The sequence below is a fragment of the Ailuropoda melanoleuca genome, chromosome 14 (genome assembly GCF_002007445.2).
Source record: "Ailuropoda melanoleuca isolate Jingjing chromosome 14, ASM200744v2, whole genome shotgun sequence".
Classification (NCBI taxonomy): Eukaryota; Metazoa; Chordata; class Mammalia; order Carnivora; family Ursidae; genus Ailuropoda; species Ailuropoda melanoleuca.
Window position 1 is genome coordinate 1,603,021 of NC_048231.1, and position 15,589 is coordinate 1,618,609.

The 15,589-nt window shown below is 35.6% G+C and overlaps 1 protein-coding gene across 8 annotated transcripts in view; it reads left to right on the plus strand.

Moving 5' to 3' along the window:
• Nucleotides 1-15,589, plus strand: part of KIAA0586 (KIAA0586 ortholog) — a 120,149-nt gene that overhangs the window by 5,151 nt on the left and 99,409 nt on the right. For all 8 annotated transcript variants that reach the window (XM_034642397.1, XM_034642396.1, XM_034642400.1 and 5 more), the window contains 5 exons: nucleotides 5,168-5,342; nucleotides 6,085-6,306; nucleotides 8,286-8,439; nucleotides 10,523-10,690; nucleotides 11,792-11,915. In XM_034642397.1, the coding sequence (XP_034498288.1) occupies nucleotides 5,168-5,342; nucleotides 6,085-6,306; nucleotides 8,286-8,439; nucleotides 10,523-10,690; nucleotides 11,792-11,915 (843 nt within the window). The remainder of the gene's footprint in view (nucleotides 1-5,167; nucleotides 5,343-6,084; nucleotides 6,307-8,285; nucleotides 8,440-10,522; nucleotides 10,691-11,791; nucleotides 11,916-15,589) is intronic.

Below are 15,589 nucleotides of genomic sequence, written 5' to 3' on the forward strand. Positions count from 1 at the left end.
ATTTTATAGATGAGGAAATTGAGGCCCACAGAGATTGATTTTCCCAAGGTCATTTAGCAAGTATTCACTGGGCTGGGATTCAGACCTAGGCAGTTTGCCTTTAGAGTTTTCTCTCTTAATCACTTCACTATACTACTTGTAACAATGGTCAAGTAGTTCCAAATACATAATACTTATTATTTACTATCTAAGGACATTTAGACTTTTCCTGGTCAAGATTTAAGAAAGGGACAAGATTAGCATCTGGGTGTAATGAAGGGAGACCATGGCTACTACTCTATCTAAATTGTCCCTCCCAAGTTATCTTACATATCAATGAAATACAAAACCCTAACAACAGCACCATGATAAGCATGTGTCTCCACTACTCTGGAGGCAATTTTTATTATTTTTATCATTAGCAGAGATGGGATGAGATCATTCTTAGATTAAATGTATTCTGCTCCCGAACTTGAGCAGTCTGGAAGTCCCCTTATAAAATAAGTAAAGTTTTTACTTAATCTTGAACTCTCATTTTATTCAAAAAGGAAATTTTATATTACTTCAGTAAATGGAAAATCATTTTTTAAATAAAACAATTAAAATAATATACAACTATTAAAATACAAAAATTTTTTTTCCACCTACAATTGTCTGTGACAAACATATTACACTCTGGGAAGCATTGGACTAACAAAAATAAGTACTGTCTCTAAATCACAAGGCTGTGATCCGAGCCAGCTAGAGTTTAAGAGCTGGTAGTTTGGCCTCATCATATTTTTCTTTTTTACCTTTGTTCAGCCTACAATTCCCAATATGTGATATGGCAGTTAGGAGAGGAATTTGGATGGTAAATTGTATGCTGGGGTTTATAAATATATAAGAGAAAGCAAAAGTAATGACATGAGGAGTGGCACAGTCTCTCAAATTCTGCAGTTAACCAAAAATTGCAGATTACATCTGACTCATTTGGACCGAAAATGAGTACTGCTTCCATGCAGGTGACCTGCTTACCAACTTGCCTTCCAAGTCAGAGCTCTCTGAATGGAAATCTCTGAGACCTCTCAGAACTCTCAGATCAGGGAGGGAGAAGTTGTTCATAAACAAATGGACAGTGAGAGGTAACTGTGAAACTGCCCCTCTCTCCCCATTTCAGCATGAATGAACAGAATTAAAAACAAACGAGGAAGGGTCTTGAGAAGGTGATTGCAATGTAGAGAATAATTGAATCAGAAACATGAAAATGACTCTCATGTTGGGTTAAAAGACAGTCTATGTCTCAAGAGATTTTGCTGTAGTCAGTGTCACTTGAATTTATTGTTTTTAGAGAATGGTAGATGGAATTTGGCAAAGTGATTCTAAAATTCACCTGGAAGGACATACAGTTGAGGGGGGGAGAATATATATATATATATATATGTATATATATATATACATATATATATATGGTTCAGAATACATACATAGAGAATACACACAGAATAGCTAATTTTGGGGGAAAAACTAGAGTGATGGAAAATTTGTCCTATTTGATATAATATGCTCTAAAGCTATACTAATAAAAAGTAATAGACCAGAGTCTGAGTAATGAAGAATCTGGCCAGAGTATCTAAAAGAGGGTAGGATATCCTTACATGTGGATGGAGAGGAAGCAAGGGGCTAGGTTACAAACTAGCTACAAACTATACTAACTAGGTTAGTATAGCTCTAAAGCTATACTAATAAAAAGTAATAGACCAGAGTCTGAGTAATGAAGAATCTGGCCAGAGTATCTAAAAGAGTGTAGGATATCCTTACATGTGGATGGAGAGGAAGCAAGGGGCTAGGTTACAAACTTCTTTAAAGGAGAGGAAGGGCAAATCATCTTAAAATGTTAAAGTATGATGTATATTTCTTAAAGGGCTCATTCAGATAGCAATCTCAAAAGATGAATTGGGAGAGGACTGGACTATAGTCCAGGAAACCAACTGGCTACAAATTTGGGGGTGATCTCTTTGAGAGGGATTCAGTTGGTCCTCAGTACATTGGAGGGTGGTGGAATGAGGGTGGGAATCATGCTGGTTTGGAGAGGAGTAGACAGTTTTGGAAGATAGAGATAGAATTGACAGAATTGATGATTTGATCTGAGAGAAGAGGGAGCTAAAGATGAATCCCAGATTTTTGGCTTGTATAAATGCATGGTCAGTTGTAGTATTTGCTGAGAAAGGAAATCCTTGGGAAAGAATTCTTGGAATAAATTTCATTTTGGACATATGCAGGGGTTTGAGGTATCTATGAGATATCAAGGTAGAAAATGTCCAGTAGGAAATTGAATATAAAGGTCAAATTCACAAAAAGTCTAAGCTAGGAATCTAGATGTTTAGAAGTAGTATATAAATGGTAGTCTGACCTCTGGGAACAGTTGAAGTGACTCAGTGAGAGTTAAAAGAAAGATGGCATAGAGTAGGACATTAAGAAAACCAAACCTTTAAGAGCTATGCAGAAAAGCAAGCAAGCTTCTAAGTGCTACTCAGTTTATCCAGAGACGGAGAGGTTTCGTGTTAACAAAGCCAAGGGGAATGAAGTTCTAAGTTTGATAGGCTACTCAGAGGTAAAGAAAGATAAGGACTGAAAAATATCCATTGAATTAAGCAAAAATTATTACTGGCTTTGATGAGGGCAGTTTCTGCATAGTGTTGGTCTAATTGCCAGTTTCAGAGGATTTAAGAATAAGAAAAATTCTAAAAAAAAAAAAGAAGAAATAATTTTTCTGAATGAGAGAGTTGTATATTTTCCCAGTTCTTTACACTTCTAAGTGTATATTTGTTATATTGAGCATTTATATATATATAATATTTGTTACATTGAGCATTTAATTGGAAAAAAATAAAATTTAAAAGCCTATTAAGTTGATGTCTAGTTTTACAATGTTATTTCCCTTGTTGGTCAACTTAATGTATTCATGTAGAATGATCGATCTTAGAGGTTAACTCACGTTCAGACTTTGGAGAGGAATACTGCAAGATAGGAATGTCTGAATTATATTTTCTTAATATGCCACTTAATCAGTTAGATATATAATGAGTGCCTGTTGTGCTTAATTCTCCCTTAGTTGCTGTTTGGCATAAAAGAAATCCCCCTTCCCTGCCCCCTACCCACCAACCCAGGTTGCTTAGAGCTTAGTTGGGGAGAGAATATGGACATATATGAAAGAATGAATGATTAGAACTGTGATAGGAAGCAGCATTGCATTTAGTATATTATGAAGCTGTTCTGTACAGACATTTAAACCATGGGAGGGGGCTGCTTCTAAACCTCAGTTGTGTATTATAGGCAGTAAAAGCAAAAGGAGTCATTGAAGGGCGAGATCAATTGGAAGTGTTTAAAGATAGGTTTATTGAAAAAGGCTTGTGTTGGATCTTAAAGAAGGAGAAGGATATATAGTAAGTTGAGTGGAAGAAGGTTGAGAGAACAATGAGAAAAAGCCTGGAGTCAGCTGTTGGAAGGGTGTGGTGTAGCCAGTGAGTAGGAGTGTGACTCCTGAGAACCTGTCTGTTAAGTAATCGGTGTACATAGGAAGCTAGGGCAAGGACAGAGGACGGTGTGTGTGCATGGTCAAATAAGAACTTAGCTTACTCAGTTGTCTCGAAGGAACAATTTTAGATTTTTGAATGGTGGAGAAATGTGTTTGGGAAGTTTCTGAACAAGTAAAATCTGCAAGAATGAAATAGTTGGCAAGAGATGGTGAAGTTTGGGGCACCTGGGTGGCTCAGTCGTTAAGTGTCTGCCTTCGGCTCAGGGCGTGATCCTAGATCCCTGAGATCGAGTCCCGCATCAGGCTCCTCTGCTGGGAGCCTGCTTCTTCCTCTCCCACTACCCCTGCTTGTGTTCCCTCTCTCGCTGTGTCGAGCTTGCTTCTTCCTCTCCCACTACCCCTGCTTGTGTTCCCTCTTTCACTGTGTCTCTATCAAATAAATAAATAAAATCTTAAAAAAAAAAAAGAGAGAGAGATGGTGAAGTTTTCTTTCTTTTCTTTTCTTTCCTTCCTTCCTTCCTTCCTTCCTTCCTTCCTTCCTTCCTTCGGCAGAAGCATGAAGGGAAAAGTACTATTCTGAGAGAGCTAGGTGTTGTGGGAGGATCTCTAGGAATCATAAGCCAACTGTGCCTTACTGGGTCTGTGACTTTGGTCAAGTCAATCCTGTTATCTCTGTGGACCTCAGTTTCTTCATCAGTCAAATTAGGAAGTTAGGATAGGTGGCCTCTTGGGTTCCCCTTGCCTCTGTAGTTCTGTGACACCATTCCTGCAATTGTGATGAAATAATTGACAAAACTTGGTGACTCAGTTAGGTGTGAAAAGTTAAGTGGAGAATGGAAAAGTCATTCAAGATAACTTCAAAATTTTGAGACAGAGAAAAATGATGCTCTTAGTAGAAATGAGGAAATATCAAAGAGGAGTGAGTTTAAGAGCTGCTCTGGGTCTTAGGAATCCAGCAGCTAAACATGGAGGGTATTCCATCAGATCTTACTTAGACTTACCTAGGGACTCTGCAGTTTTAGCTGGTTCCTTTCATTGTTTTTGTTAGTGGTGGTTTTTTTGTTTTGTTCTGTTTTGTTTTAGGGCAAATATATAACAAAATTGAGTCTTTTTTTCTCTTTTTTCTTAGTATTTACTTAGTTAAACTCCTCATTGTAAATATGTATGCATTTGCTCTCATTTTTAATCCAGGCTGCTTCAACCTGTGTTTTATGCCCTGTTTTAACAAACTCTGTGACATTTATTAAATCTAAATGAGCTAGAATTTAAAAGCACAAAATTTTTTAGCAGTTTTAACAATTTCTCTTGGGTTATCTTCCTTTGGAAGTGAAACTTGGTACTTGCATTCTTAGAACATTTTCTGCATGTTTTACATTTGTACTTCTTGATTATATGTCTTTGTAATTGTGCCCACGTCTTTTTCATATGTGCGAGTCTTACTTTCTGAAATATCACAGCCTTCCAGGAATTATCTTCTTATTTCTGTAGTGGCTAGTGACCTTTCATAGATTTCATTAACCTAATGACTGATTAGATCCTGATACGGAAAACCAAGTGATTTAATTTTTTAAAAAATCAAGAAAACCCACCGTCAGCAGATTATCACTGCAGGTGCTTCTTGAAATGGCTCAGTGTGGCTTACTGAATGTATTTGTGTTCCTTTTTCATTTACAGAGCTCAAAACATGCCTGTTTTTAAGGAAGTAAAGGTACAGCTTTTAGAAGATGCAGGCCCAGAAAAGGACGCTGCTACTCAGGAGACGAGAATTTCACCCAGTGGAGTTGATTCAGCTACAACTGTGGCCGCAGCAACTGCAGCTGCCATTGCTACGGCAGCCCCGCTGATAAAAGTACAATTTTCTCCCCAGATATTTGCAGTTTCTTTGTAAAATGTAAAAATACTTATTAGGAACTGAGTCTATAAATGGTTGTATGCAGCTGTAGACTAGGGTCATTCTAGTCGCTCTCAATTTGAAGTTTCCTGTTCGTGCTTCTATATTACCTCTCAGGAGTTGAGATGTACCCCCTCCTTGCTGTGATAATGCTAGGGAACCTAGGACTGCCTGGTTTCAGCCCTGAAAATATTGCATCCAGGGAACCCTGAGTCCTGGGCAACCTTGGACAACGGGTCGTCTTTATTTTAGAACTAGAAAGGAACTCAGAGATCGTCTGTGCCACCCCTCAGTTTGCAGTTGGAAAACTGAGAAACAGGTTCAAAGTAGGCACAGGTCCCAGAGCTAATAAGTGGCCAACCTAAGACTGGGACTCCAGGCTGCTGATCTAATTCAGTCTGAGATTAATGGAGTATCAAAAGCTAATTTGTTTTGTTATTTACTTCTTTTTAATTACCAATGAAGTCTTATATTTCTGCATTATAACAATTCTTTGTTGCAAATGTGTTATTAATGAGAGAAGCAAATCTACTTAAGGATAACTATCTTCTGCTTTTTATTTCTGTGATTCTAAAAAGTATAAAATCAGAGATTTAGAGGATAAAAATCTAATTTGATCATTTTTATCATCATTCATTTTAAACAACCTTTGTAGTAATTGAGCGTATTTTTTATGTCTTTTGGTATTTTATTGTTTTAGGTGCAGAGTGATTTGGAAGCAAAAGTCAATTCTGTTACAGAATTACTCAATAAGTTACAGGAGGCTGATAAACAGTTACAACGTGTTACAGAGCAGCAAACAAGCATTCAGAATAAACATGAGAAACTACACTGTCATGATCATGAAAAGCAAATGAATGTGTTTATGGAGCAGCACATTAGGCATCTTGAAAAATTACAACAGCAACAAATAGATATTCAGGTATCTATAATAAAGCCAGGACACATCCCATGGTCTTTTATCACTTGAATCCCTAAGCTAATATTCGTTGACAATTGCAGTAGCTCATTACATTGTAAAAGATTTTTGAGTTCATTATTCTTCCTCTGCATGTAGAGACCTCTCCCTGCACATTCTAGTTCACATATCATTAATTCTATAAGCCATTTCCATGGAGTTGGCTTTTCCTTCTTTGTGGTATTTCTATTCATACCATTTTGAAAGGGCTAATATTGCATTGTAGTGACTTGTTTACATCAGTGGTTGTTAGCCTGAGAACGAGCATCACAATCACATGAAGAGCCTTATAAAAATCCTACGCTCGTACCTCTCAGAGATTCAGACAGCAGGTCTGAGATGCGGCCTGGGAGTAGAAAGCTCTAATGATTCTGATGAGATGAGAACCATTTGGTATACATAGTGCTTCTGCACTTAGTTAATTAAAAGCATAAACACTTTTAATTGCCTTTTGAATATGAGGCACTGGGCTATTATAAAAAGAAAAGTTACCTTTAGAAGGAACTGGTAGTACAGTTTCCTACTTATTTTGGAATTTCCAAGTCCTGGGAGAGTAGCAAGCACTCAGGTACTCATTATACTTTTTTTTTCTTTTTTTGGAATGAGTGAGTGACCAGCATTATAAATGCATTGGTTTTAATTTGCTTTTATTTTTTTTCTAATTAATGTGCAACTTTAAAACTTTAAAAAATTAAAATATAACATTCAGAAAAATACATAAAAATGAGCTTATTATAGCTCAGTATGTTATCACAGAGCGAACACTAATATGCTGTAATTCTTAAAACTCTCTTAATAGAACTTGGCTTGAGCTTTCCATGTGGTTGAGGTTAGTATTTTTATTGGAATGGTTATGGCCATACAAAGTAAGGTTTTAGTAGGTACTCCATGCACAACTGAAATAGAACGTGCAGAATGGTATCTCATGAGAAGCTAGAAGTGGGTCTGTCAGAGTGCCGGTCCCCAGTCTACAAATAACTACCCTTTTCTGAGCCTTGATTTCTTTACCTAGAAAACATTTTATTTTTTTTTTCTTCAGGGTAAAAGGAGATGACACATTTGAAAAACACATTGATTTCTTCAGAAGAGGGTCCTATTTGTCCTATATGCCTGCCTGCCATTTATCCATTTTTTTTCATAAATAAACCCATTATTCATTGTCTTTCTGAGTTTGGAAGAACGGAATCTTTTCTAATGCAGACATCTTATAAAGCTTATGATTACAGGGAAAGTTGAAATTTTAGTGACATATTAGGTATATTAGTAGTTCAATAAATGAGTAATGAAATGAAATTTGTTTGAGTCTGTCCCATCTGTTTTATGTGGAGAGAACTCTACACATTTTTAAGACTTCTGTAAAACTGTGAATATTTTTAGGCTTTCCTTTACCCTCGTATAAGACTCTCTTTTGAAATCAGTTTTATTAGGTAAGATACATATACATTCCAGATACTTTAATAAATGGTGCTGAAAATTGTTGTCATTTTAGCTCTCATTTGTATCTAAATGCATATATATTATTGCTGCTACAAAGTTGAGTGCCTCTTAGCAATGTTTTTTAATGCTTTCCTTCAAACAAAATCATCCAGGATGTAAAAGAGGAGAAGTTTTGGTTTGAAGTTCTCTGGTTGAAGTAGAGGTCTAGGAGTAGGACCCCTTCTTTTTGGTCATCTCCTAGCATCCCTCACTGGTCCCCAGGCCATCTCTGAAGTGGGAGGGAAGAAACCAAGGTTTAGAATGGCTAAATAAAATGATCAAGGTCACACCACTAAGCCAGGCTTAACCCAGTGGCATCACTGGTACAGTGGATAATTACGTGTAATGTATGTATGTGTTAAATCTAATACGTTGTTTTCAAGTCTTCTAATAAATTTCAATGTAGGTTGTCATCTAACTCTTTTAAATGTTATTTGAAATAAATAAAATAATTGTATGTCTTCCAGACTCATTTCATTAGTGCTGCGCTCAAGACCAGTGGTTTTCAGCCTGTTCCTCCACCCCCTTCTAGAGTGATGGAAAAGTATTCTGTAAAACCAGACTTCCCTAATCTTGGTAGCAGTAATTTATCTTCACAGAACACATTTGCTTCCAAACAAGGTAAAAATATGTAGTTCTCTGTGAATGAAAAATGTTAGCTATGAATTGTCTTTACAGTATGTCAGCCAAAACTTGTTTATTAGATAGTAGAAGACTAAGTTTTTGTTTTTATAAAATTAGTTCTTCTTTTGGGTTAAGTAATTTTTAGGTCGTTTCAAGACTTGTTAAGTCTAGTTAGGGATCATGTCCCACTTTATGGTTTTAATAAATAACCTTCATAAGTTGTCAGAAGCACTTACAAGTTTAGAAAAATTTTGCTCATCTTAGTATCAATGCTTGTAATCAATTTTCCAATTCTCTGACAAACTGTGTACTTTCCACTCTTCTTGATTCTGTGAGGAGAGAAATGGCCTGAGTACAGTAATAAACTATTTCTAATTATTTTTAGTTAGTAGTGTAAATTTACCTATTTTAATAGAATTCTTAAAATCTTTGTTTATAGTAACAAAGGAATGCATAATGTTTTTGTATTAAACCTTCGGAATTTAAAATGAATGAATAAATGGAGCGCCTGGTGACTCAGTCAGTTGAGTGTCCAACTCTTGATCTCAGCTCAGGTCTTGATCTCAGGGTTGTAAGTTCAAGACCCACACTGGGCTCCACGCTGGGTGTGGAGCCTACTTAAAAAAAAAAAAAAAAAGCAAAAACCCAAATGAATAAATGTGTTTCCAAATTATTGAATGAATTAATGAAAATCAAGGGCTATCCCTTTAATTATATCCAGATCCATGTAGTACAATATCTCCAACGTTTGATTTGTTAGACCATTGTTGTATTATAGACATATTGAAGCATCCTTATACTTGTAAGTTGCTTTATGTCTTTCCACAAATGAGTGGTCCTTACAAAACTGTTGTGAAAGTGGCATGAATCAATTTTTAAGTTGAAAAGGGAGGAAGATGAAGCACAGGAAAGTTATGACTTGTCTGCTCTGGGTTACCTGACTTGAGGGTGAGTTTGTCAGAGCTGCAGCCACAACTCAGGGTTCAGTATGACCCAGCCATATGCTTTCAATAGAAGTGGACACTTATATCATACTCAGTTTTGAAGACTTATTTGCTCATAATTTTGTTTTTTTAGATTTGAATTTTAAGGAAAAAAATGTATGTTTTATTGGTTGTATACTGAATTGGTTTCCTTGTATGTCTTAGTGACAGTAAAAGAAATAAAAGGGAAAAATGAGTAAATTTAAACTTCCACCAGTTAAACTTTTTATTTTTCAATACTTTTTCTTAGGCATATATTATTTTTATGTACTGCAATTTAGCATAAATATAATTTTGTACTGCTTGTTTACTAGCATATCAAAAGTATTTCCCATGTTTTACATAATTATCTTCATAATATCAATTTTTAAAAGATTTTATTTATTTATTTGAGAGAGAGAGTGAGCAAGAAAGCACAAGTGAGGGGGGAGGGGAGAGGCAGACAAGCAGACTCCCCTCCAAGCAGGTGCAGTGCTCGATCCCAGGACTCTGGGATCATGACCTGAGCTGAAGGCAGACACTTAACTGACTGAGCCACCCAGGTGCCCCCATAATATTAATTTTTAATGATGAAAGGATAGTCACAATTTACTTGTTAGGCGTTTTTCCTAGTATTGGGCATTTAGGCAGATTTTAGGGTTTTTTCTTTATAAATAATACTGTGATAAAATCATCATATATTTAATGTTTTCTTTCTTCTAGGTTATTTCCTTAGGATAAATTCCCAAGAGTAAGATTACTAGATCAAAATATATAAAAATTTTAAGACTTCCTATACTTAGTGCCAAATGGTTTTATTAGTTTTCATTGCCATGAGTAGTGTCTGGCTATACCATTTTCACCACAGCTTAAATAGCACTGAATATTGTCATATTGATTTTCTTTCTTGTTTATTAGCTGTAAGTATAAAATTTTTATAGCCTATATTTTGATTTCTGGTGAGGGTAGAGTTATTTCTATGTACTTGTTAATTTGTATATCCTATATAATTTTAGTTTCATTTCTAAAATATAGGGAAGAGTAACACTCTACAAATTAAATTTGTTTTTTTTTTAAATAAGTTGAATTTTTTTTTTTGTTGTTGTTTTCTATTAAAGCACCTTCTAGAGAGGTTGAAGATACGGGTTTTGATAAACAGAAATCTCCATTGGAGACACCAGCACCTCGCAGGTTTGCTCCTATACCTGTTTCAAAGGATGATAAAATATCAAAGAGGGAAAATCCTAAAGAAGAAAAAGAAAATATGGAGATGTCAGGTCATACAGGTAATAGAGCAATCATAACTAGCATTTACTACTTTTATTAGGACTACCTCAAATTAGGAACAGATTTCCATACCCCTGATTTATTATTCTCTTCTGTGCCTAGTAGTAACTAACGTAGGATCTGTGTTGTTTTTAGTATTTTTCTTTAAATGATACTTACTGGGCAAATCAAGCTTGTTTAGATTAATATAGTTATAATTATTCTGATTATTTTCTATAGGTTATTACTTAAACCTTTAATGAACAAGTTTTGTTATTAATAAAAAATAATGCTTTGCTAAAGGTAAGACTGATCATTTTAGAGCATGTTTCCTTATATTGTTTTTAGGTATGAATTTCAATAGTAAAACTCAGAGAAATTTAACATTTATTATTGTGTTCGGTTGGAAAAAAGTGTTACAGTTTAACTGTTTAATAGGGAACAAGAATTTCTATAAGTGACCTGAAGTAATAATTTGTTACAGACCCTTAAAGCCCTTCTAGTAAAAGTAAGTGAAAGTGTTAAGTATAAGCTTTTATTCTTGGAATCACTTAAATGCATTTGAGTCTTATTTTGTATGCATTTAAAGAGTTTTAATGTGTAGAATAGTGCCTGGCCCATTCATGCTAAAATAAAAGTTATCTGCTCTTACTCTTAAAAAAAATAAATAAATAAAAAATAAAGAGTTTTAAGGATACTAAAATCTTTAATAAACAAACCAACCTCACCTGAATATAAAGGTTATTATGTAACCTCGTTAAAGATGAGGTTAAAGGGGAGATTTAACTAACAGTTGCTGTAAAGAAACAGTCAAACTTCCCTTTAACTATTGATAAAAATCATGCAATTTACTGGGCTTTGTGATGATGACATGTTTCATCAAATTCCTTTTTTACGTGATGGAAATAAATTCAGGCCTAAAATTTTACCAGTATAGTTTTCATGAGTTATAAATATTTGGTTTTATTTGATGAGTGTATTTAAAACTTACATTACAGATTGAATTGAGTACATAGATAATCATCCTAGGAAGCTAATCGACTACAAATATATGTGAGCTATTATATAAAAAAGAAATGAATTAGTGCTTGAAAAATGGTACTATGTTTCTTTTATTGCAGGAAATGTAAGACTATTGGAACAGATTTTGAATAACCATGAATCTTTGACAAGAAAAAGTGAATCTTCAGATAAAACCTTACTAGGTTGGTCAAAAGTAGGATGGAATCCTGAGGAGAGAGACAGGTAAAAAACAAGAGATTGGAATAAAAGCTATATTGAAAAGAGCTTTGTTTAGGGCCGCCTGGGTGGCTCAGTCAGTTAAGCATCTGCCTTCTGCTCAGGTCATGATCCTGGGGTCCTGGGATGGAGTTCTGTGTCTGGCACCCTGCTCAGCCAGGAGGCTTTTTCTCCCTGCCTCCCCCCCAACTCGTGCTCTCTCTCTCACTCCCTCTTTCTCTCTCAAATAAATCTTAAAAAAAAAAAAAAAGGAAAGAGCTTTGTTTACATTTCTAAAATATCTTTAGGAATTTTGCTAAATGTATAACATTGCTTTTTTTTTTTTTTAAAGATTTTATTTATTTATTTGACAGAGATAGAGACAGTCAGTGAGAGAGGGGACACAAGCAGGGGGAGTGGGAGAGGAAGAAGCAGGCTCCCAGCAGAGGAGCCTGACGTGGGGCTCGATTCCCGTAACGCCGGGATCACGCCCTGAGCCGAAGGCAGACGCTTAACCGCTGTGCCACCCAGGCGCCCCGTATAACATTGCTTTTAAAAGTTATCTTAGAAGGCGCCTGCGTGACTTAGTCGGTTAGGCATCTTCTGCTCAGGTCATGATCTCAGAGTCCTGGGATCAAGCCCCGTATCCAGCTCCCTGCTCAGAGGGAGTTTGCTTCTCCCTCTCCCCCTGCCCCTCACCGCCACTTGTGTGCACACACACTCTCTCTCTCTTGCTCTCTGTCACTCTCAATTAAATAAATAAAATCTTTAAAAAAAAAATAATCCTAGATTTACTATTTGCTGCTGCTAATATATCTACCCTTTTACTGTAATTATAGAATGACTGTATCTTAATTTTTCAAAATGCAGATTATTTCTAATGAATGCAGATTATTTATTTTTATTTTATTTGTTTTTTTAGAGAGAGAGAAGGTGTGTGTGAGATGGGGGGAGGGGATGGACAGAGGGAGAGAGAAAATCTTAAGCAGGCTCTACCCCCAGCATGGATCCCACAGAGGGGCTCCATCTCATGCCCTTGAGATCCTGACCTGAGCCAAAATTAAGAGTTGGACACTTAACCAACTGAGCCATCCAGGCGCTCCCGGATTATTTATTTCTGCTGAAATGATATTTGAGATTTGCTTCAAAAATAATCCAATGCAGGATAGAGGAAACTGGGTTGAGAGTAGGGATGAAATGAGGATAGCCAAAAGTTAATGATTAATGTAAATAGGAGTATATGGAGCTCATCATACTATTCTTTCTACTTTTGTGTATGCCTGGAATTTTACATTCATAGTTTTTAAAAAATCAAGTACATCTGGGTCATAATACTTTTATTTGTCTTGAATGTCATGGAAAGTTTGGCAATAAAAACTAAAAGTAAGCCACATTTTTAGTATTTTCATGTGAAGACTACAGTTTCAGGCCATTTGACTTTAATGTAATTACTGATAAAAGATTTATGTCTGCCTTGTTGCTATATGTTTTCTATATGTCTTAGGTATTTTTTTATTCCAGTATTTCTCCGTATTGTCTTCTTTTATATTAAATAGACATTAATCTTCTTGTTTCTTTTACTATACTTTTTGAGTTGTTTTTTGAGTGATTCCCTAGGGATTATAATTAACATCTTAATTTAAAATAATCTAGTTTGGATTGATACCAATTTAATTTCAATAGGATTCACAAACTTTGTTCCAATATAGCTTCTTCCCTTCCCCTTTCTTTCTGTTATTATAATACATATTCCATTGTTATACATTATAAACCCATCTATACAGCTTGGTAATTATCGCTATATGCAGTTGTCTTTTAAATCAGATAGGAGAAGAAAAGAGTTATAAACAAAAATACATTTTATACTGTTTTTATATTGACCTATATATAGTTAACCTTTACCAGTACTCTTTATTTTTTCATATGTATTCAAGTTAATTTCTAGTATCTTTTTATTTAACCTTGAAGGACTCCTTCCTTTTTTTTCCCCCCCAAATTTTTATTTAAATTCCAGCTGTTAGCATACAGTGTGATATTGGTTTCAGGAGTAGAATTCAGAATTCATCCCTTACATATAACACCCAGTGCTCATCATAACAAGTGGCCTCCTTAATCCCCATCACCCATTTAGCCCATCCCCCAGCCACCTTCTTCCATCAACCCCTGAGGGATTCCCTTTGGTATTTCCTTCAGGGTATTTCCTTCAGGGTATTTCTGCTAGTGATGAATTCTCTATTTTGTTTACTGAGGACTGTTTTAATTCATCTTTTACTTTTTAAAAAAAATTTTAAAGTAATGTTGAAACACAGCGTTATATGAGTTTTAGGTGTACAGCGTAGTGATTCAACAGCTCTATATGTTATATTCTCCTAAGCACAAGTGTAACTACAGTCTGTCACCATACAATGCTGCTACAATACTATTGACTCCGTCCTTGAGCTGTACCTTTCATCCCCATGATTTATTCATTCCATAATTGGAAACCTGTACCTTTCTCTCCCATTCGCCCCTTTTTGCCCATCCCCCAGTCTCCCTCCCCTCTGGCAACCACCAGTTTGTTCCCTGTATTGATGGGTCTGTTTCTACTTTGTTGATTTGTTCATTTGTTTTGTTTTTTAGATTCCACATATAAGTGAAATCGTATGGTATTTGTTTTTCTCTGTCTGACTCATTTCACTTAGCAGAGTACCCTGTAGGTCCATCCATGTTGTTGCAGATGGCAAGATTTCATTCTTTTTTATGGCTCAGCAGTATTCCATTGTGTGTGCGTGTGTGTGTGTGTGTGTGTGTGTGTGTGTGTATGTATCTCACATCTTCTTTATCCATTCATCTATTGATGGATGGACTCTTAGGTTGCTTCCACATCTTGGCTATTGTAAATAATGCTGCAGTAAACATATGGGTGCACATATCTTCAAATTAGAGTTTTTTTCCCCTTTGGGTAAATTTGGGTTGTATGGTATTTCTACTTTTAATTTTTTGAAGAACTTTCATACTGTTTTCCACAGTGACTGCATCAGTTTACTTTGCCAGCAACGGTGTATAAGGGTCCCTTTTTCTCCACGTCCTCACCAACGTTTGTTATTTCCTGTCTTTTTGATACAAGCCATTTTGACTGGTGTAACATGATAATCTCATTGTGGATTTGGTTTGCATTTCCCTAGTGATTAGTCATGTTGAGCATCTTTTCACATGTCTGTTGGCCATCTGTATGTCTTCCTCGGAAAAATGTTTAGGTCCTCTGCCCATTTTTTAAAGTGTTGAGTTGCATAAGTTCTTTTTTTTTTTTTTTTGACAGTTGTATAAATTCTTACATTTTGGCTATTAACCACTTATATATCATTTGCAAATATCTTCTCCCGTGCAGTAGGTTGCCTTTTCATTTTGTTGATGGTTTCCTTCACTGTGCAAAAGCTTTTTATTTTAGTGTAGTCCCAGTTTATTTTTGCTGTTGTTTCCCTCGCTTCAGGAGACATATCTAGAAAAATGTTGCTAAAGCCTATATCAGACAGATTACTGCCTATGTTTTCTTTTAGGGGCTTTATGGTTTTAGGTCTCATATTTAGGTCCTTAATCCATTTTGAGTTTATTTTTGTGTATGGTATAAGAAGTGGTGCAGTTTCGTTTTTTTGCATGTAGCTGTCCAATTTTCCCAGCACTATTTGTTGAAGATTGTCTTTTCCCCATTGAATATTCCTATG